Source organism: Oryctolagus cuniculus, chromosome 4, assembly GCF_051225735.1.
Source record: "Oryctolagus cuniculus isolate XC-2025 breed Fujian yellow rabbit chromosome 4, ASM5122573v1, whole genome shotgun sequence".
NCBI classification, from domain to species: Eukaryota; Metazoa; Chordata; class Mammalia; order Lagomorpha; family Leporidae; genus Oryctolagus; species Oryctolagus cuniculus.
This window is the reverse complement of record NC_142870.1, coordinates 13,735,712-13,757,658: the sequence shown is the minus strand read 5'-3', so window position 1 is coordinate 13,757,658 and position 21,947 is coordinate 13,735,712. Positions and strand designations below refer to the sequence as shown.

At 43.4% G+C, this 21,947-nt stretch overlaps 1 protein-coding gene across 19 annotated transcripts in view; it reads right to left on the bottom strand.

Moving 5' to 3' along the window:
• Positions 1 to 5,038: 5,038 nt before the first annotated feature.
• TIAM1 (TIAM Rac1 associated GEF 1) overlaps positions 5,039 to 21,947 on the bottom strand; it is a 443,084-nt gene continuing 426,175 nt past the window's right edge. For 18 of the 19 annotated variants that reach the window (XM_070071881.2, XM_051819224.3, XM_017347208.4 and 15 more), the window contains 5 exons: positions 17,533 to 17,591; positions 16,952 to 17,054; positions 13,604 to 13,691; positions 11,032 to 11,204; positions 5,039 to 7,522 (listed from right to left, as the gene is read on the bottom strand). In XM_070071881.2, coding sequence (XP_069927982.1) covers positions 7,050 to 7,522; positions 11,032 to 11,204; positions 13,604 to 13,691; positions 16,952 to 17,054; positions 17,533 to 17,591 — 896 coding nt within the window. In that variant the 3' untranslated portion in view covers positions 5,039 to 7,049. Of the gene's footprint in view, positions 11,205 to 13,603; positions 13,692 to 16,951; positions 17,055 to 17,532; positions 17,592 to 21,947 lie in introns of all 19 variants that reach the window. The other variant, XM_089331499.1, reaches the window with a different exon arrangement.

The window sequence follows — 21,947 nt, the reverse complement described above, 5'->3', positions numbered from 1 at the left end:
AAAATACTGTTTCAGTACTAGTTATAGCATTACTTCACATTGGACAACACACTAAGGACAGATCCCACATGAGAAGTAAGTACACAGTGACTCCTGTTGTTGACTTAACAATTTGACACTCTTGTTTATGGCGTCAGTAATCTCCCTAGGCTCTAGTCATGAGTTGCCAAGGCTATGGACGCCTTTTGAGTTTGCCGACTTCGATCTTATTCCGATAGGGTTATAGTCAAAGTGAAAGTTCTCTCCTCCCTTCAGAGAAAGGTACCTCCTTCTTTGATGGCCCTGTTCTTTCCACTAGGATCTCACTCACAGAGATCTTTCATTTAGGTCTTCTTTTTTTTTTTTTTTTTTTCCAGGGTGTCTTGGCTTTCCATGCCTAAAATACTCTCATGGGCTCTTCAGCCAGATCTGAATGCCTTAAGGGCTGATTCTGAGGCCAGAGTGCTATTTAGGACATCTGCCATTCTATGAGTCTGCTGTGTATCCCGCTTCCCATGATGGATCGTTCTCTCCCTTTTTGATTCTACTAGTTAGTATTAGCAGACACTAGTCTTGTTTGTGTGATCCCTTTGACTCTTGGACCTATCAGTGTGATCAATTGTGAACTGAAATTGATCACTTGGACTAGTGAGATGGCACTGGTACATGCAACCTTGATGGGATTGTATTGGGATCCCCTGGCATGATTCTAACTCCATCATTTGGGGCAAGTCCGATTGAGCATGTCCCAAATTGTACATCTCCTCCCTCTCTTATTCCCACTCTTATATTTAACAGGGATCACTTTTCAGTTAAAATTTAAACACCTAAGAATAATTGTGTGTTAATTACAGAGTTCAACCAATAGTACTAAACAAAACAAAGAAAAAATACTAAAATGGATAAAGTGTTACATTGTACATCAATAGTCAGGACAAGAGCTGATCAATTCACTGTTTCTCATAGTGTCCATTTCACTTCAATAGGTTTCCCCTTTGGTGCTCAGTTAGTTGTTGCTGATCAGGGAGAACATATATTTGTCCCTTTGGGACTGGCTTAATTCACTCAGCATAATGTTTTCCAGATTCCTCCATCTAGTTGCAAATGACCAATTTTGTTGTTTTTGACTGCTGTATAGTATTCTATAGAGTACATGTCCCATAATTTCTTTATCCAGTCTACTGTTGATGGGCATTTGGGTTGGTTCCAGGTCTTAGCTATTGTGAATTGAGCTGCAATAAACATTCATGTGCAGACAGCTTTTTTGTTTGCCAATTTAATTTCCTTTGGGTAAATTCCAAGGAGTGGGATGGCTGGGTTGTATGGTAGAGTTATATTCAGGTTTTACTTCTTTGATTATATGGAAGCAGGTGGACCATGGACCATTTCACAGATATATGCAATATGGATGCTCATTGTATATTTAAAATATTTATTTTTTGAAAGATAGAGCTATGGGGGGAGAGAGAGAGGGAGAGAGAAGATAGGCTTCAGCTGGGTCTCCCAGTACTTAGGACTTTTTTAAAATTTTTATTTATTTGAAAGCATTACAGAGTAATCAGAAGCAGAGAGAGAGAGTGAGAAAATCTTCCATCTTCTGATTCACTCAGATGAATGCAATGGCTGGAGCTGTGCTGACCCAAAACCAGGAGGCAGGAGCATCTTCCGGGTCTCCCATGTGGGTGCAGGGGCCCAAAAACTTGGGCCATCTTCTGCTTTCCCAGGACACAGCAGAAAGCTGGATTGAAGTGGAGCAGCTGGTACTCGAACTGGTGCCCATATGGGATGCCGGTGCTACAGGTGGCAGCTTTACCCGCTACACCACAGTGCCTGCGCCTTGGGCCACCTTGCACTGCTTTCCCAAGCACATCGCAGGGAGCTAGATAGGAAGTGAAGCAGTAGGGACTTCAATCAGTGCTCATACAGTATGCTGGCATTGCAGGCAGTAGCTTAACCCTCTGTGCTCAATACTGCCCCCAGCCCCTCAGTATTTTTTTAATGAAAAAAAAATTATTACTACTTTTCTCTCCCCCTACCACTTCCCCCAACTCTGCTTCTCAAAAAAAAAAAAAAAAAAAAAAAACAAGAAAGAAAAGGGACAGGGGCAGCATTTGGTTCTGCTCCTCATGCCAACTTCCTGCTAACGTGGACCCTGGGAAGTAGCAGCTGATGATTCTAGTCATTTGGTCCCTGCCACCATGTGGGAGACATAGATTGAGTTCTTGGCCTCCGTGCGGTCCTGCTCGAGCTGTTCCAGTCATCTGGAGAGTGAACCAGTGGATGGAAGCTTTCTCTCTCTCTCTTTCTCTGCTTTTAAAATAAACAAGAAAAAACTAATGTTCACCAGCTGATAACTGGTCATGTAAACTGTGATAATCAGTATGCCAACCATTATGATGGTTGTGGCCATGATTAAGAGAGACAGAGATCTTTTTATAATATCACAGGAAAATCTAAGTTGTAGAATTAGGGACAAAAGTAAACAAAAATAGTAAGTGTGCTAATAAAACAGTATGAATCCACTTACAAACCAATGCATGTACTCAAGAAACCAGTTAAGAAGGGCATATTGTGAAAAGCCAAGACATTGTGGAAAAAAAAAAAAAAAAAAAAAACCCTAAATGAAAGATCTCTGTGAGAGATCCCAGCGGAAATAACGGGCCATCAAAGAAGGCAGTACTTTTCCCTGAAGGGAGGCGAGAACTTCCACTTTGAAAGTGGCCTTGTCTAAATTAAAAAATTAAAGATCGGAGTTGGTGAACTCAAGAGGCTTCCATAGCCTTGGCAGCTCATGACAAGAGTCTTGGGTGATCATTGATGTCATAAATAAAAGTGTCAACTGTTAAATCAACAACAGGAGTCACTGTGCACTTACTCCCCACGTAGCATCTCTGTCCTTAATGTGTTGTACTATGTGAATTAACGGTCAAACTACTACTCAAACAGTACTCTATACTTTGTGTGTCTTTGTGGGTGCAGTCTGTTGAAATCTTTACTTAGTATATACTAAGTTGATCTTCTGTATATAAAGATAATTGAAAAGGAATCATGATGAAGAATGGGATGGGAGAGGGAGTGGGAGATGGGATGGTTGTGGATGGGAGGGAGGTTATAAGGGGAAAAGCTGCTATAATCCAAAAGTTGTACTTTGGAAATTTATATTTATTAAATAAAAGTTGAAAAGAAAAAGAATTAAAAAATAAAGAAGGGCATGTTAACATAATGTGAACGTCTTGATTAAAAAAGATGGGCTGTCATTTAACCCAGCATTAATGTCCACACTGCAAGGTCCTGATACCAGGCAGAAAACAAGCATGGTGGTGAGTGCAACAGAATCAGGAACAGCACACTCGGAAGCCAGACAGTTCTTCAGAGCAGCCCAGGGAGCTCCAGGTGATTTTCTAGAAATCGGGTGAAGTCCTGAAGTTAAAGAAGATGGAGCCGGGACCCAGAATGATGACAGCACCCCACTGCACTCTCACTGGCGGAAAAACCCAACTCTGGCTTGAACTGGCCACAAAGCATGTTGAAAACAAGCTTTTCTAAAGGACTACATGCCGTGGTATTCCCGATTTTAAAATATTAAGGACAGAACCCTGGATATAGGATTTTCAAGAAGTGTTAGGTTTCCTGCACCTGAATAGTTGACAGTACAGAAAATGCTAGGTGTGCACATATATTATGACTCTCCTGTGTTTTTGACTAGTCCTAAGTCACCAGACAATAGCTGAGGATCGACTGTTTGCACATTAAGAGATCCCCCCATCCCAACATTCCACCGAGGAACACAGCCGAGGTGGTCGAATTGGGTAATGGTAGATAACGCCTTACCAAAACAGTGTAGATTTCAGCTACAGCTGGCTTCATACTGTAGAAAGGATGGAAGAGACCAGAATAAACTCTTTGTGGATGAATAAGGTTTAGAATGCAATGTTTTATTGTGGGTGGGATGGGGCAGGTGTAGGACGGGGAGAACAAGGAAAACAAAGGGTGCCCAGGGTCATGTTGAGGGAGGGTTTTTAACCACTCTCTGGTCAACAGAGAAGAGACACCTACCAACGGCATCTGTATTCAGTGTTCACAGAAGAATTACACATTCACAACTGTGAATGTTTAAATACAGATGGTTAAAGTATGGTTTTTCAACTTTACAATGGTGCAAAAGATTACATGTGGATTTCTTCCTTGGGATGGGGATGTGCAGTCCAATCTTCCCTCAGGATTCTGGGCACTGGCAGCAGCCACAGCTCCCAACCAACCTCACAGTCATAACTGATGCTCTAGTGTGCTGTGCTGCTAAGCTCTGATGTGCGGTAGATTAGGATATTGAATGCATTTTCAACTTGCAGTGGGTTTACTGGAACTAACCCTATTGTAAATCAAGGAGCTTCTATGAGTATGATCCTTTTTCTTTCTTCAAACGTTGACTTACTTTGAGACTAGTCTATGGAGAATGTGACACTGTCATTTTTATCTCACACATTTTATATTTTGAAAAAGCACATGGAACATGCATATCAGAAAAAAACTGCACAGGTTTCAGAATTTGTGTGTGTGTGTGCCAAAGTAAACTTACCTTTTGTTCCATGTTTCCATATCAAAGTGTCTGGTTTGAGTCTCAGTTCCTCCACTTCTGATCTAGTTTTCCTACCAACGTGGGAGATGGTGGCTCAAGTACTTAGATCTTTGCCACCAATGTAGAAGACCTGGATTGAGCTCTGGGCTCTCAGCTTTGGCCTGCCCCTAGGCTAGGCTTCTGCAGGCATTTGGAGAGTGAACCAGTGAAGAGAAGATCTCTCTCTTTCTCTGCCTATCAAATTCAAATAAGTGAAAGCTTTAATATATACTATCCTTAAAAATCAAGAACAAAATGCTGGAAAACTATAGTACGCTTTATGTTTTGTTTAACATGTCAAGGTCTACAAGGATAAGTTTCCTTTGATGATCATTATAGTTTTTTTTTTTTTAAAGATATTCCCCAAAATGTTCTCCCATGGGCACTCTGCCACCAACAATTCGCACTCATTTTCCCATCTAAAAACGCATGGGACGATCTAGATACTTTTCAATAGTTTTATTGTTTGACAGGCATTTACAACGTTCCATTCATAGACCTAAAAACATAAAAATAGACCTTCTTTCAGCTTATAAAAGAAATATATAAGAACTTTTGACATAGACACGTCATGACCTTATGTACAAGAGACAATGGCACCCTCTTCCAAGCACCAGACTTTCCAGTATTTTCATATGGACGCGTTGCACAGGGACCAGTAAATGCGACAACTGGAAGCCTCTGCTTCAGTTTTCCATCTGGACACAATCGAACCGGAGATGAAATATGGAACAATGCAGTGATACAAAGGGTATAGAAACCATTCTAAAGCTCTTTAAGAAAACCAGAAGATATATAGCAAAAATTTAATAGAATAAAACTTTCAAAAGATCAAGCTCAAAGCCCTGGAAACCCAAAAGGGAAGGGATATAGGGTGGGAGAGCGGGAAAAGCAAGCAGGGGCACAGAGCGTGATGTTCTGAACTCTCTATTGTCTGGAAATATAAAGTCATAACTGATTTTTATAAAATATAACTCCTAAAGCTACTATAAAATTCAGGTCTTTAAAGTACCTACTGATGTGTCAAACACCAAATAGATAATTTCCCCAAAAAAGAAAATTTTCATAGTATTTAAACCCTTCTTAGGAAGTGGGCATTGTGAAATGGGTGGGGAGGAAAGCTATAAACCTTTTAAAAAAAATTTGAAAGTGCTAGAACTTGTTTTTGTTCTCCCTATTTGGATATCTGTTTAGAAGGTAATTTATTCGCATGTTTACCCTGTTTCGTTGGCATGAAGAAAGCGTTAAACACAAGAGATGTGTCTGAGGAGGTTGCTGTGTTAGGAGGTTTGGTGGCGGAGGTCAGGAAAGGAGTAGGTCATCTATGGATGGAGATGCAGGTCTGCTGGGAAAACCAATGGTCACCATGGCAACCCCATGAAAACAAGGCTCCCTCCCGTCATGTGCAACAGGCTCACGCACTGCCCACTCGAGTGTTATGCTCAATCCAACCAAACTCCCATCTCAAATGCAGGTTTAAACATTAAAAAAAAAACTGCTTCGTAAAAAAGAAGTATATCCTTACCATGAGTTTCTTATTGGCCTTTCATATATAAATATAATATCACCACACCTCACTCTTTCTGTAAAAGATTATATCCTCATTTTTTTAGACTCAGAATTACACTAACACTGTAAAATTCTCATCTATTTGTGCCCCTGCATCTCAGGTAAAAATACAAAAAATAGTGTTTCTTTCTCTCTCTCTCTTTCTCTCTCTCTCAAATGATAAATTTGGATCTCTTTTCAAAGAGTTTGGCATCTGTATAATTCTATGCAAAATTAGAGCTTCCAAACACTGACATAGATTAAGACCAGCCATAGACCAAAACAGGAAAAAAAAAAAAAACACAAAAAACAAAAAACAAGGCTCATCAAAACAGAAATGGCCACCCTCTCAGCACACATTCTTAAAATACACGGATATTCTCAGACATCGAAGAGGGAAGGGAATCTGAACCCTGCAAGCTGTACAGACGTTCTGTTGTGTTTCATTTTCTGTTTGGAAGTGGCTTCTGGACTAAGAGGCTGATTTCCCATAGGGCGATCATTACTATTATCGTGTGTGTGTGTGTGTGTGTGTGTGTGTGAGACTATCCCTTAAAGGATTCCTGTTGTACGTACTTCAACTCCTGGGGGTGAGATGCTTTCTGGTGCTATAGAATCTGTTATCTTTTTGTTCTTCAGGCCCTGATTCATTGAGAATAAATAAAAGCCCTTAGCGATATTCAGACGGCAGGACTCAAGCTTATGTGAGATTCTGGACAATTCTTTCTGATGTCGTTTTTTGAAATGACGAAGTTGGGTGGCTACATGGCTTCAGAACCAAGTCAGCTGCCAAAACCGTGTGTGCAAGAGTGCGACCTAAGGGGACATCCTGGCCGACGGAACAGGAGGACAGGCAGAGGGCGGGCGGGAGAAGTATCTACACAGGTTCTCTAGGGGCAGGCGGCCGTCAGATCTCAGTGTTCAGTTTCCTGGAGGGGGCAAAATCTTCACGCCTAACCCAAATGACCTCGTCGCTGGCGCTCTCCAGCCCGCCACTGCCACCCGAGAGCGCAGCTTGCTTCTTGAGCTGCGCCATGCGGGACGCGTGGCTGTCCAGTGTTCTCCGGCCTCTCTCCCGCTGACTGATGGAGGCAGCCTGAAGCCGCTCCTGCAGGTCTCCGTCCACTGAGGCGCCCTTCACCGACTCACAGAACTCATCATCGTCACTCAGGATGTCTGTCTCCTTGATGTCATCCTGCTCCTCATACTGAGCAAGGTCAAACTGCTCCTCTACCCATCGGTCAGTGTCCCCGCTGCCGCCGGGGGGCTGCTGGGACTCTTTCTCCGGGCTGCTTGCCGAGACAGCATCGGAATCAATGGTAAACCTGTTTCGAGCCAGTCGCCGCCGCCTCCTCCCAAGAGACTTGCTTGGGGCAGACACTGCACACACACACAAAAATAAAAAAATAAAACCCCCCATGCTTTACCTGACAGCAAACTCCAGAAAGCAAAGACAAGGAAAGTCAAAATGAAGTGCTATGCATTTAGAGCCTTGGTGTCATTTAGGACTTCACAGTTGAGATTTCATGTCTGTCTCAGAGTGTTTGCCTTGCCCAGAGGTTTGGACTGAGCAGATGTTATAGCAACTGACTCAAGGGCAGGAGGGAGTGGGGGATGTGGAAAGGATGTAGGTTATGGGGAAGAGTTCCCTCTCAAATAATCTAGGACGCCAAGCTGTGCTCCTAAGAGACAGGTGACACAGATGTGCTTAGGTACGCTACTCGTCTCAGCATTGGCTGGTGAGCGACTGTCTTCAATCCTGAAAACGACCCACGGCCCAGTGCTATGAGATTCCCCAGGGCTGTCCCAAGGTCCCTCGGCTAAGACAGGTCTTTAGCAAGGATGGGGGTTGCTTCTAGGGTTTGCTGTCTTTGCAGAATCCACCATGCAGCACTGGTCCAAGTGACATTCCTTTCTAGGAACTTGAATGTCCCTTTTCCTGAGGATCTGCAGTAAGATGAAGGGCACCAACCCCATCGATCTTAGCCTGCAGAGCACACTGGCTCTCAGAGAGGCAGCTGCTGGTTCTTCGTTCTCTGTGGCTAAGTCCCATATGAACTGTGAGGCTAAGCAAACGTGGGCCATGGTCCCTCCTAACTGCATTCTGCATTTCACCCATTCTTCCACAAAGCAATTAAAACATCAGCGCCTGAGTCGAGTGAGAAATAATAGACCATACCCACGCAGTTGATCAACCAGGTGACTAAAAGTTAAGAAAAACAAATCCTTATATTCAGTCTTCCACCCTACTGCCTTCTAGGAAGCCAGAATTATTAGAAACAAGCAAATAAAGACACCACCCAATCAAACACACACACACACACACACTAACCGCATACACATACACAAAAGACGGCTTGCTTGGAAATATTGCTGCCTTGTCCTTGATAGTGAAATGACTGTTGCATTGGACATGAAAAGGTGAAACGTAACCTTGGGCTTTCCAATGCAGAGAAAGAGCCTGATCACCAACTGGGAGCTGCTTTCCAGAAACACACGACCTAAAACCCATTAGAAGACTTCACTGCTGCCACAGGACAGATGCCTGTTTTCAAAGAGTGCCACATGTAGCCTGGTCTTCAAACACAGCAGGCACAGGCCAAAGTGTTCCGTGACATAAAATGGCTCCCATTCCAGTCATCTTCGTTCTCAGACCCCAATGCAGCCTTCACCATTCCTGAGTGTGTGTGCACCATCTCAAAACAGGGAACAAAAGGATACATACCACTCTTGCTCAAAGAGGGAGAGAAAAAACATTTATAAGTAAAATAGGGAAAAAATATATTCCTACTCTTTGGGGAGGATACAACAAAATCCTGTCCAATTTTATATCAACACCACCGAAGTGGAGCCTGGCTCTCTGCACTCAGCATCAGAACTACCCCACTTCAAAATTGGGCTGGTGGAAATATTTGTGAAGGATCTGCATGCTGAAATATTTAGGAGTAAAGTGTACTAATGTCTGCATCTTGGAATATATCTAAAATAAAATGGATTGATGGATGTTAGATGGATAGCTATGTGATAATGAAAATAGAGAAAAATACTAATTATAGCACACAGATGGTAGGTATTTCTAGAAGTCTGAAATTCATTTTCATTGGGTTACTACAGAGGTGTAGTACATTCAGACCAAGCACGGAGGCAGGATACTTGTCTTTATTGTCCTATCCAAGCAAGACAGAGGAAAAAAAAAAAAATAAAGTGCCTGGGTATTCATGACAATGCAGAATGAAACCTGAGTATCTACTCTCTATCAAAAGGTTAATTACTGCCAGCTAACATTTTTGGTTCTTCGTCTCTTAGTGGGACAAGTGTAATTTGAGTATTTGAGTCTTTATTGTTAAGCTGGCACTGAGCTAACACAAGCACCATTTTCAAATCATCAAACACAACTGAATATTCTGTCTACAGTGGAGTATCTCAAAAGGAAGAGTGACACAGACTTTCTTCAGCCAAAAATGAACCATCAAGGCAGAAAAATCTTTTAGTTGGTCAACTCCAACAGGCTATGACATAAAGGCTTTTTCTTGGTATTCATGGGGTGGGTGGTGGGTTGGTTTTTTTTTTTTTTTTTCCCAAAGGATCTCAGCAAGAAAACTCCTGAGTGTCCTAGAGACTAAATATGTTTACTTTCAAAGTAAATACAGCCCTGAATTTGGGTTCTTTGATTGACAAGTGAAACCTGGCCAACAATAGGAGGGGCAGGTAAGATAATTCCAAGATATAATTCTCTATAATGAGTTACAAAAGATCAAAGAATTGTTCTTCCATGAGAACCCCATAAAAAATTGTGGTATAGAGGGACACATGACTAGATACCCTGCAGAACCCAGCACAAAGGGTGAGTATCATTGCACTAGGTTTTTCAGTGAACATGTATCAACTGACTGGAGAACAGATATAACCAACCCCCTAACATTAATTAAACTTAAGGTGCTTAAAGAATGTGATATCCCATGTCGGGCTAGAGAGGTTAGGCCTATGAAAACCTTCATCCTTTCACAGTTCTACGCATACCTCTTCAACACAGTTGAGGATAGGTGCAAGGGGAATTAGGACAAAGGTAGAAACTTTTTGCCAAATGCAAAGAAAGCCTCATTTATTGGAATTCTCCCTGAAAAATTTTGGGCTTCTATCACTTAAGAACAGAGTGATAAAAATGTTGATATACTGGTGTCTTTAAGTACCTAAGTAGTATGAAAATATCTTTCTTCTTCCACTTATTTTGCTGCAATTTATGGATGGATGTATTGATCTTCCTTCCTCACTGCTCCAAAGTGATGGAATAGGTCCTATAAGAATATCTACTCTGGGGCCATTTTAATTCTGGATTCTTCTTTTCAATAGCAGCTCAAAGCTTCCCCAGATTAACACTGAGACTAAAAATAAAATTGCAAGTACAGGCTAAGGTAACAATTGGGTGTGTCATCTGGCCGACCCAACCTGGACTCCTTCCTGAAAACAGGCATGGCTGTGCTGTCAGAGACCTTGCCGAGACACGACACACTGCTTTTTGCTAAACAAGCTGGCTGTCATGCAAAGCAGCGACTCTCATTCCGCAAGCAGGCTAAGACAGACCCTCTAGAAAGAGGATGCTTTGGCTTCCTGGCTCGGCAAATGACAGAGGAGCTCACCAGCCAAAAGGAAGAAGGCAGCAAAGGGAAGGCTTAAGGGAGGGCAAGAGAAATAAACAAAGGATGGGTGCCCAGGGAGTCCCTGGGAAGGGGGCAAGGGCAAGGAGCCTTACGCCGGGGAAGAACAGTGCTCCTGTGTTTGCCCCCACAAGGCCACACCTAACTCTTGCTCAACAAGAAGATCAAGCTCACTTGAGTTCTACAGTGGAGTGGGGGTGACAGGGATCTTGAATGTCTTAATCCCCACAGTACCTGCCCTGCTCATGGCTGGCCTGGCCCCCTTCAGCGCACACAATCTCTTTCCTCCAAAGGGGACATATTGCTGGGAGGAGGGGAGGCTTTCGGTTTTGAGCAGCTGTCGTCTGTGCTTATCACGCAGAATCGAATGCACAGCCTTCAGGAAATCCTTCCGGCTCTCTGGGGAGCTGTGAAAAGAAGATTCACACGAATTAGGGAAATGGTGAGCTTCTGGGGTCGTCAGGTACAGCCCAGGGCCAGGGGCTAAAGACTAAGGCCCTGACTCCAATTCCGAGTCATGTTTTTGTAGCTCATATCAAGAACTACCACTCCTGAATGCTTTGCAGTTCATCCCCTGCAGCTGATCTGGGGCAGAGCAATCCTTTAAAGAATAAATCAATGGACACAGGGGTTTTGAATCAAGCTGTTGCCAGGTTCTGCTCCTGGCACTTAATGCAGAGGCTTTTGGTCACTAAAATGTTTTGAGGATTCTTGTGGCTCAATAGAGTACCCAAAAACTATGTCCTAAAATCTTTACCTTCCTTTAACATTGGCCTCCTTCCAGTTGAAATATCAACTCTTCCCATGGCATGTAAATATTAATCTTCCTACATCCTTAATTCCCAGGATAAAAAAGTGTTTCTTAGGTAAGAGTTAATTTTCTTATTAAGTTCTCAATTTTTTTTTTTTACTCAGGTACCTTCCACTTGGTATGCCTTATTAACAGCAAATATCACATCTTTAGGAGTTGCCTACTGAACCCACAAATAAAACACAAAGCAATTGGCCTAATGAGGATGATGATCAAGAACTTTGCAATTCTGCTCCTGACAGTTTCCTGGGGGAACTTCCCTTTGTGGACCCTGCCACTCAACAGAAATGTAATGTAGCAACACAAAACACAGGTTTTTGAAGTTGAACCCACCTGAGTTTGAATCTAGCGTTCATTTTCTAGAGCACTGGGCTTTAGAGGGCAAAGGGCCCTCTATGAGCCTTGGTAGTGAAATGGAATAGCAACAGGTCTTTGGTCAGATCAAATGAATGAATAAACGTAGGCTTCTTAGCACAGTTCTTTCTGGGTAAATGTGCCCTCTAACTATGCTAGCAATAACATAAGATATCACTGCTTATCATAATAGATTGATTCTATTATTTTTGAGGGTGATCCACAGTATACCACCATTCATTCAGTTCATAGAGTACTGCATAATTATTCAATAAGTTAGAGAGCCTATAATTGCAGTATGATTCAATATGAGTCATATTTAAAGCCAATTCTATCAGAATGCTGTCTGTCAGAACCATCCATCCTGGGCTGCCTAGGGGAGATCATCGCAAATTTGCATGGAGGAGGAGGAGAGGAAGAAAGCAATGGGGAGAGGGAGGGAGAAGAGGGATCCAAAAAGAAAGAAGTAGAAGCCCACATTGTAAGTTCAGCTTCCTCTTCAGACCTGTAGGTGATCAATACAAGCCAACCTCTTCATTTTGAAGTTTCTCAAACTGAAAGGAATCTGGCAAAGCCATCACCCAGCCATCACCTTCTCCTACTGACCTGCTACACCCTCACAGTGTTACAGAACAAACAATATACCAAACACCAGAGCATGGCAGTCTAAGACAACCATGCCCTTCTAATGTACAAAAGGTAACTATGGAAAGAAAGACCTCTTTTAAACACTTAATATTTTTGAAAATTCCTGTTTCCTTTTAAACAGATATTAACCAGGGGTTGGCATTTTGGCTTAGTGGTTAACATATCCATTTGTGGCCGGTGCCACGGCTCACTAGGCTAATCCTCCACCTTGCAGCGCCTGCACACCGGGTTCTAGTCCCAGTCGGGGCACCGGATTCTGTCCCGGTTGCCCCTCTTCCAGGCCAGCTCACTGCTGTGGCCAGGGAGTGCAGTGGAGGATGACCCAAGTCCTTGGGCCCTGCACCCCATGGGAGACCAGGATAAGTACCTGGCTCCTGCCATCAGATCAGCGCGGTGCGCTGGCTGCAGCGCGCCGGCCATGGCAGCCATTGGAGGGTGAACCAATGGCAAAAGGAAGACCTTTCTCTCTCTCTCTCTCACTGTCAAAAAAATAAAAAATAAATAAATAAAAACATAAAAAAAAAACCCATATCCATTTGTGATACCAGTGTCCTACACATCTGAGTGCCTGGGTTTGAACCCTGTCTCTCACTCCTGACCCCAACTTCCTGCTAATGCAGACCCTGGGAGGTGGCTAGTTTTGGCTCAAGTAATTGGATTCCTACCACCCATGTGGGAGACCTAGACTGAGCTCCTGGTTGCAGATCTTTGGGGAGTAACCAGTAGATGGTATGTGTATGTACATGTCTGTTGGTCTGCCGCTCGCTCGCTCTCTCTCAAATAAAAAAACAAGGTTATTAATCAGGTTACTGACTATATGTTAATATGACTAGTTTAATTTCTCCCATCACTGTTATCTAATAAGTGATAATTCCTCAAATGTACAAGAGCATCACACAGAGACAGGGATTCCCAGGCTGGTGTGTAGAATGCAGAAGGCCCAGAGGCAAAGTCCTTGGGCTACGCAGCCCCAACCTCACAGGCCAGGCTCACCTGCAGCACAGGTGGAAGACCCTCTCTGGTCTCCCTTCAGACTCCGATTTCACATGGACAATTTCACACACGGCATTTGCTTCTGCATCTAGATAAATTAAAACAAGGATGAATTAGGTTATGTCTTAAATGGAGTTATTTACATTTTCACAAAAGCATTTTTCATGCTTTGGTTTAAGAACAAATAGGGTAGAGTGGCACAAGGCCAAAGATATTTCATTCCTGTCCATGATCTAAAGAGTTGACATGACTCAAAGATTAGCTGATGCTATGAAAAGAACACTTTGAAAATCTTCTAGATGGTCAGAAAGGCCAATCAGTCAATCATGTTACCTGGGAAACTCACCCTTTCAGCCCTGGCCCAATTGACTGAGCTATTTCATTAAGCCAAGAATCGTTTTGGCAACATTTGGATTGAACAGAGCCCAAGATTCCAATGCAGATTTCATCAGGCTAGTGACAGAAGCCCTAACAGACCAGGCCTAATACTCTGAATAAGCTGCCCTGGAGACCTAAGGGGGCTCCACTTCCTCCGACTTCCCACAGTGCCCACTGGGAGGGCAAGGGCTGCACTTTGCATACAGCTGGCCCTCAGGATTGAGATGGTCCACATCCACAGGGATTCAGTCCATGGCAAATCAAAAACAGACAAAAAAAAATTGTATTGATGAAGTACAGGCTTTTTCCTTCTCATTGTTCCCTAAACAATGTAACAACTATTTACATAGCACTTGCATCATATTTGATATTATAAGTAATCTAAAGATGGTTTAACATATACAGGAGGATGTGTGTAGGTACTATGGAAATACTACCCCATTTTATAATATAAGATACTTGAATCGCTTTAGATTTTGGTATCCAAGGGGAGTCCTGGGACCAATCCTCCATGGATACCAAGGGACAGCTATAATTTCTAAACTTTGCAATGCCTACAACACTATTATTTAAGATATGAAGAAAGTATTTGTTAAAGGAACAATTCACTGCAGACACTAAAAGTGCATATTGTGAAATGTCATTCTCACCCGTGATTCAGAACCCTGATCACAAACAACTCACTGTGGCTGCATTATTTAAACCCAACCATGATCATCTGCAGAGCATCTTACAGACTTTCCCAAACGAAGATAAAAATCTAGAAATTCCACATTCTGATTCTCAAATCCACTGGAATGTGTTTCGACACAAAGGACATCTTGCCTGGTCTTTAATTGACTAAGTCAGTTCTAGCATACTTTCATCTTGATGGTTTCAAACTGGATTTGAATGAAAAATAGAGAGAATGGAATGCCATATCACAAAGATGGCTTTGTTTTCAAAACTTAAAGTCTTCAATGAAGGCGAAATTCCTAGTTAAGAAACGTGTCATTTGTTAGAGAAATAAGCTTTTCCATTTATAAACATGGTATAAGGACTAGATAATCTATAAGCTAAGATCTTAAAGGATAATAAAATCAGTATATTAGTGTCCAAACCTTGAAAGCTATTGTATCATTGTACAATTTATATGTTTTTATAAATTTACCTATAACTCAACTATGCAAATGAAATCATAAGTAAAAGGGTAAATCACTATGCTGGAATCTTAGAAAGAAGCTTCTTAAAGCAAATAGTCATGCCAAATATATTTGTCCTGCATGGTTTTGCATTTAAGTTTTCCTAGTGCAAAGCATAGTATCTGTGAAGGAAGATACATCTAGTTGAATTTTGGAGGAATAATTGAAAGTAAACCAAATATTGCAAGAGGTTTCTTCTCATGACATTGGACTAAGGCGGGTTAGTTTCAGGAAGGTCAGATCTAGTTTTACTGCTCATGGAGGTGATAGGTGGAAACAAGGACAGGCTAAGCCTCACAAACGGGACAGAAACACCTTAGTGCTCACCTTGGGTGGCAGAGCATTAGACAGAAATACCCATCCATGATGCACCAGCAGCTATCCACTTCCAGGCCCTCTCTTTCACTCCCTGAAAGCTGAGTGGGACAAGGAACAGATGTGGCCAAAGAATTTCCTCTTGATTCCCAAAGGGGCTCCTTCCAGGGTATGGCCAGAGGCATGGTGACTCTTCTCTAGAATTTGGCCTCAAATTAAGCCCCATGATGAGGGCTTAGTTTCTATAGTCACAAGAATACTGCTCTTTGCCCAGTCACTGAGGGGCTGTCGAGGACTCAGCAGCCTCCCCTGGAGCCCCCTCGCTTCCCAACGCCCCATCCCTCTGCAGGCCATTGCCACAGAGGGAAAGGAATTATATCGTATGTCTTCCAGCCAGAACCTCTTTCAATTTCTCTGCTGATGCAAGTAAGGGCGATGACCTGCTTCCTGCTGGCACTGAGGATTATATTCATAAAAAGAATTCCAAAGAGAAACGGCAAGAGGACCCTTACTACTGTCCAAGGGATTGCTGATGACTAAGAAACTGGTGAGGGTGTTTAAGAGGAAATCTGCCTGCAGTGGGCCTGTGATTGCTCCTTCAGAATATGGAGAAGTCATTCAGCTACAGGGTGACCCGAAACCACAGCAAGAACAGATGCCAGTTCCTGATAGAGCCCAGAACTGGCTATGGACAACCAGCTGAAGGCTCATGGGTCTTAAGTGCCTGTGACTCTCAGAAGCTTAAGTGAGGATTCCTTGCAATGACCTGAGTAGAACCACCCTCCCATCCCTTGGCACAAGTTTAGAAACCTCACACCTTGTATAATGCAATCATTTGAGGTCTGCTTTTAACTTGGACTAGTGTAACTCCTTCTTGCAACAAACTGAAAAGAACCATGCCCCCCCCCCAAAAAAAAATACTGTATTCCCCAGTTAATACCCTGCTGAAGTTCACTCCTCACACACTTAAAGCATCATCTAGCTATCTCTACCTCACAGTCCCAAAACTTGCTCCACTACTGTTTGAATCACAAGAAAATATTTCAAAAGCCTTCCCACTGATACCGAATATGAAAATTTGTAAGGCTTGGGGCAAACCCATGTATTCAAGGGCTTTTTGTGCACTGGGCTTTTTGGGTCTCTGGATCAAAAGACAAGAGAGTAATTTACATGGCTTCTGTCTGCCTGCTCCTACTCAGAGGTTGGTCACAGTAATATCACTAATATATACAACAGAATGAGTAATTCTTGGGACAATTTTGAAGACATTACATAGCCATTCTTTCAGTTCATTCACTCAATATTTAACAAATGTTTAGGCAAATAAGAGGCAATGGAGAGAAAGAGGGGAAAGAGAGTTAAGCTTAGTAGAAAAAGTGGATGGTAGGGTAGTTAGATGGAAGGTTTGGATTCAGACAAACAATTCACACACGCACACACCAGAAACACGCACCCAGCACATGGCAGAGTTTACCTGCGCTTGCCAAAGCTCGAACCTGCAGAGCTTCGGTGGGAATCATGTGTCGAAATCGGAAGGGGTCCCACTCCTCATAAATGGAAAGCCTGTGAGATCCTACCTATAGAAGAGAAGGAACCAGCTGTTTGAGAACAATCCAATCACTCAGCAGCACTTCCTACATTTTCTATACCGCAGTAAGCCCAGTGCATACCCAAAGGCTCTTCACCTTCAATGCGCCTTTTTGTCCATCTTGCCTAGACTGAGAGTAGGCAAATAAGGCTGCTAAGCAAATACAGGTAAGAGGGAGACATGAGAAGGAGGAGGAAAACAAGAACAGGGCAATAGACCAAAGAAAGAATACCCTTAGGAAAGTTCTTTCGGGCCATGGTAAGACAATACTTGTTCACGTTCATGCCCTAAATATGAGAGTGCCTGAGAGAAGGCAGGACATGTATCTCTTCAAAAGTCCTTAGGGAATTACAAAGGACACCACACAAAGGCTCATTCCAACAATGGGCTGGAATTGCACAGCTACAACTGAGAAGCAGATAAAAGAGCGATACTTTAGAGCTACGAGATAACAGAAGACTTCTTACCAGCTTCTTCTTCTGTTTGGAACCATCTTTATACACAAGGACCACAGCTGTTTTGAAGACTGGGAACAACAGAATAAAGACAGTCATGGCATGAAATGCATGGGTTCTCCCCTTCATTGTGTTAATGTGTGGTAACAAAACCTAAAGCAATGAAGAGGACCACGACAGCTCAGGAAGTGATCCCTTCCCGACCCTTCCGTTCATCCATTGCAATGTTGCAATTCAGGAAGCCACTCAGAGGAAACCTTGCAGGTTTAAAATAAAGACAGAAAGACTACATAGATGGAAAGAACCTTTCTCCTCTGAAACTTCTGAGTAAAACACAGCATTTAAGGTATGACTTCATTTCAAGACAAAACTTGAACTGATGTATCTTCTATATAATGTACTAATCCCATAACTGGAGGAATAATAAAAATGTCTTTAAGAATAACAGCACAAGTGCTGAGTGACTTATATTTATAAAAAACAAGCTCCTACAGATATAGACACACAGAGAGAGAATTCACAATTCAGGAAATATAATTTCTCTTTTTGACCTAAAGAAATAAAAACTATTTTATGAAACAGAGTACAATGCATCCCTTCCAAACAGACTGAATCATAGTAAGCTCTTTAGGAGTAAAATATATGTAATGTTATTCTTACATTCTTTCGGGGGTGGAGAGATACAGTGGAGTTATGCATAATCGCCCAGAGAATTCTGTAAGCAATGCCAAGCATGTTTAACACAGAGCAATTTTGATTGCTCCTAGAGAGGGAAGAGGAGTTGGCATCCAGAAGAAAGGGAAGGGGGACTCCAGCCCATCCTTGCTTCTCTGTGTCAGGGTCTCTGCCTTGTCAGGGGTGGGGAACATCCGGCCCACTGGCCAGAAGGCCTGGGAAACCATTTGGTCTGGCCCTGCCAAGGAAACCGCAGGCAGGATTAAAAATTCAGCAACTCTACAGCAGGTTAATTTTTAAGTTGATAATTTTGTATGGCCTGTGAATGATGTTATAAATATCTGAATGGCCCCATTCAGAAAAAGGTGCCCCATTTCTGGATGTTTTCATTTTCCCGAATTCCCAGGTGGAAATTCATCTCTGGTGTGATAGTTCCAAGGGTGGGGTTCTCAGGAGGTGATCAGGTTTGAGGGTTCTCCCCTCATGAGTGGGCTTAGCACCCTCATAGAAGAGGCCCAGGAAAGAGATCCTGCTCCCTTCACACTTGAGATGAAGCTACAAGGCTCCATCTATGACAAAGCAGAATTGTGGGCTTCCCAGCCTTCACAATGGTTGCAACCAACTTCCATTATTTGTGAGACGCTCAGTTTATAGCTGGCCAAACCCCCTACGGCAGTCTCCATGTCCCTTCGTATTTTGAGCCCGAGGAATGGCCACGTCATGTAGCAGCTGCAAGAGACACGAGCTAGCACATCTGGGGCCCTTCACAGAATCACACAGGGAACAAACATTTAGAGAATTCTTGGGGTGGGCCGAGAATTGGAGACCAGCCCCAAGATCCTGGTTCATTCTTCATCCCATTTAGGAAGTTTTATAGGGTCATTCTGATCTTCACTGCAGGGAAATAAGCTTTGAGGTGCAGCCAGCTGGGGCTGGACTGCCCTGAGCCCTTCATCCCTCACAGCATCTGACCCCTCGGCATCCTGGAGGACAGACAGGAGCTCTCCTTCCAGAGGCTCACACAGGCCTGAGGAGGCCACACCAGGTCTGGACAGGGGCCGAGCAACGGCAACCTAAGGAGCTCCTCCATCTACCACAAAGTATTCAGAAACCAGAAGCCACACAGTGAGAGGTCTTGCCAGGAGAGGGGACCCAGTGACCCCAGTGTCAGAGGCCCCAACACTGGGGACCTCCTCCACCACAGTCTGCCTTCACCTTGAATCACAGGGGAGGACCAGGGAGTGACTCGGCATGGTACAAAGACCTGAGCTATAAACATCTCCATCTCCCCTTAAATGGCTACCAAATCTGTACACATAGCCTTGATTCCCTAACACTCCTGCCAGCCTCCTCGCCAGCCTAAAGTATCCTCTCTATGGCCCTAAGGGGATTCCCACAACACCCATCTCAGCAGAAACCTGGACAAGCCATGTAACTTATCCTTTTTTTTTTCTTTTAAAGTTATGACCATCAACATTCAATGCACACTGGCCGCTCTGTGAGTAAAACCTCAAGGTGCTGGGTTGGCAGCAAGTCAACTTCAGTTTCAGAAGAAAACTGCAGTTTCCCAAGATTAGAGGTTTAAATCAAAACAGAGAGACAACAGTGTTTTATCCTGACACCTGCTTGATCGATGGCAATTAACCTACCCTCCTCACAGCAACACTCTTATTTCAAAACACGTCTCAAGGCTCTGCCAGCTCTGCTTTGCTATTCGAAATCACACCCAAACTGTCGAACCTATCACCTTTAATGGCCTTATTTAAGATCTCCTATGAATAAGCTCATTATGAGGCCTACAGTCAATTGTTGTTCATAATCTCAAGTTCAACCTTCCCCTCTCTCTTTACTGTAACTGGAGAGGATCCAAGCCTGCCTCTGATCACCAAGACCTGCAGTTTCTAGCTCGGTAACTGTGGCCCCTACAGAGTTTGCTGTCACCTGGGTGTGCGGGTCTGGGGGACACAGTACCCATTCATAGTCTGGACGGTGTCAGGCCCACTTTCCGGGGAGTCAGCCAAACTCACCTACCCTTGCGAACTACCCACAAGGCAGGGAAAGAGGGACACGGAGTCCACACAACCAAAAACCTCAGGACTGTTGTTCTGAAATATTTCTACCACAGGTTGGCAAATTCAGCATCAAGGGCCAAATCGAGGCCTGCCTGCCACCTATTAACACAGCCACCTCATTTGTCTACTTATTTACATCTGCTTTGGCTATAGTGGCCTCCTGGTCTGTAGCCCTTGGAAAAAAGTTTTGTCAACCATCCCTTTTCCCCATATGAGTTATTTTCTTACTCTAAACTCTGTTTATTTCTAACTGCAGGCAATCTGTAAACTTCAGGGGACAGTTCATGAAAAAATCCAAACGTTGCACTCTGATATTGCTGGGATGCAGCCCAACATGGGAAACAGGTAGGTGGAGTGGGCCTTGTACTATGGCATGGTGCATTCCGTAAATGACCCACCAGGAAGGATCAGCGAAATCCCAGACTTCTCAAGAAGAAATCACAATGTGAGAAGCACCAGTGGTGATGTTGAGAAGCAAGCAAATGCTGCCTGCAAAGCACCCACCTCATCCAACATCCCCAATTTGTTAAAAGGCACAGTACTCCTTTGTCTTCCCTGTACATGGACATGCTCCTTTGGCATTTTTAAAAAAGTTATTTTATTATTTATTTTTATTTACTTGGAAGGCAGCGAGAGATCTTTCATTTCCTGATTCACTCCTCAAATGGCTGCAACAGTGAGGGCTAAGCAAAGTCAAAGCCAGAAGCCTGGAATTCAGTCTGGGTCTCCCACCTGGGTGGCAAGGACACAAGCATTTGAATCATCATCTGCTGCCTTCCAAGGGTGCACATTAGCAGGAAGCCGGGATCAGAAGCAGAGCCAGAACACTAAGTAACCAGGCACTCGGATATGGGATGTAGGTGTGCCACGCAGTGTCAACCACCGCACCAGACACCGGTCCCTCCTTGGTAATTTTCGATGAAATGGCATCAAAAGCCCCTGGAGCTTTTTGGAATTTTAGGAATATCACTGAGTTTTGATCGAAACCGAAGTGATCTAAGTAGGAAGTCCAATAAATCTGTGTATTGAACATTGGCTTTAATATCGTCAGCATGTTCCATTTGGGAAAACTTTGTTCAGATCATGGAGGGAGAAAATTAAGAATTCAGTTAAAGGTGCCGTAAGCAATCTCCCTCCCCCACGTCCAGAAACATGATGTGAAGTAAGAGAATGGTAAACAGCAAAATCCCTTTATGTGGTTGCCCTACCCATGAATCTCCTAGGGGAATGGTAAGAAAAAAAAGCAACAAAAAACAAATGATCAAAGCTGCAGTATACCACACGAGCACTGGCACTGCAATCACAGGCATACTTCCTGAACTGTGCACCATTCCCAGGGCACGAATGCGTGGTTTTGCTCTCTCACAAAATGCATCTTACAAAATAATCACACGAGATCTCTAACTCCAACCACTGTACCATCAGAACCAGTTTACCAAAACACACACCATCCACAAACTTCTCTGCTTTCATCAGGATCAATCCCAGAGTGACTGACTCTGGTAGCTCACCACTCACTGGTACTGCACCCAGAGCCACGGTAAGAGCTGAGCTAAGGGGGCCAGCACTACGGCGTGGTGGGCTAAGCCTCTATGTGCAGCACTGGCATCCCATAAGGGTGCCGGTTTGTATCCCACTGCTCCCCTTTAGATCCAGCTCTCTGCTATGGCCTGGGAAAGA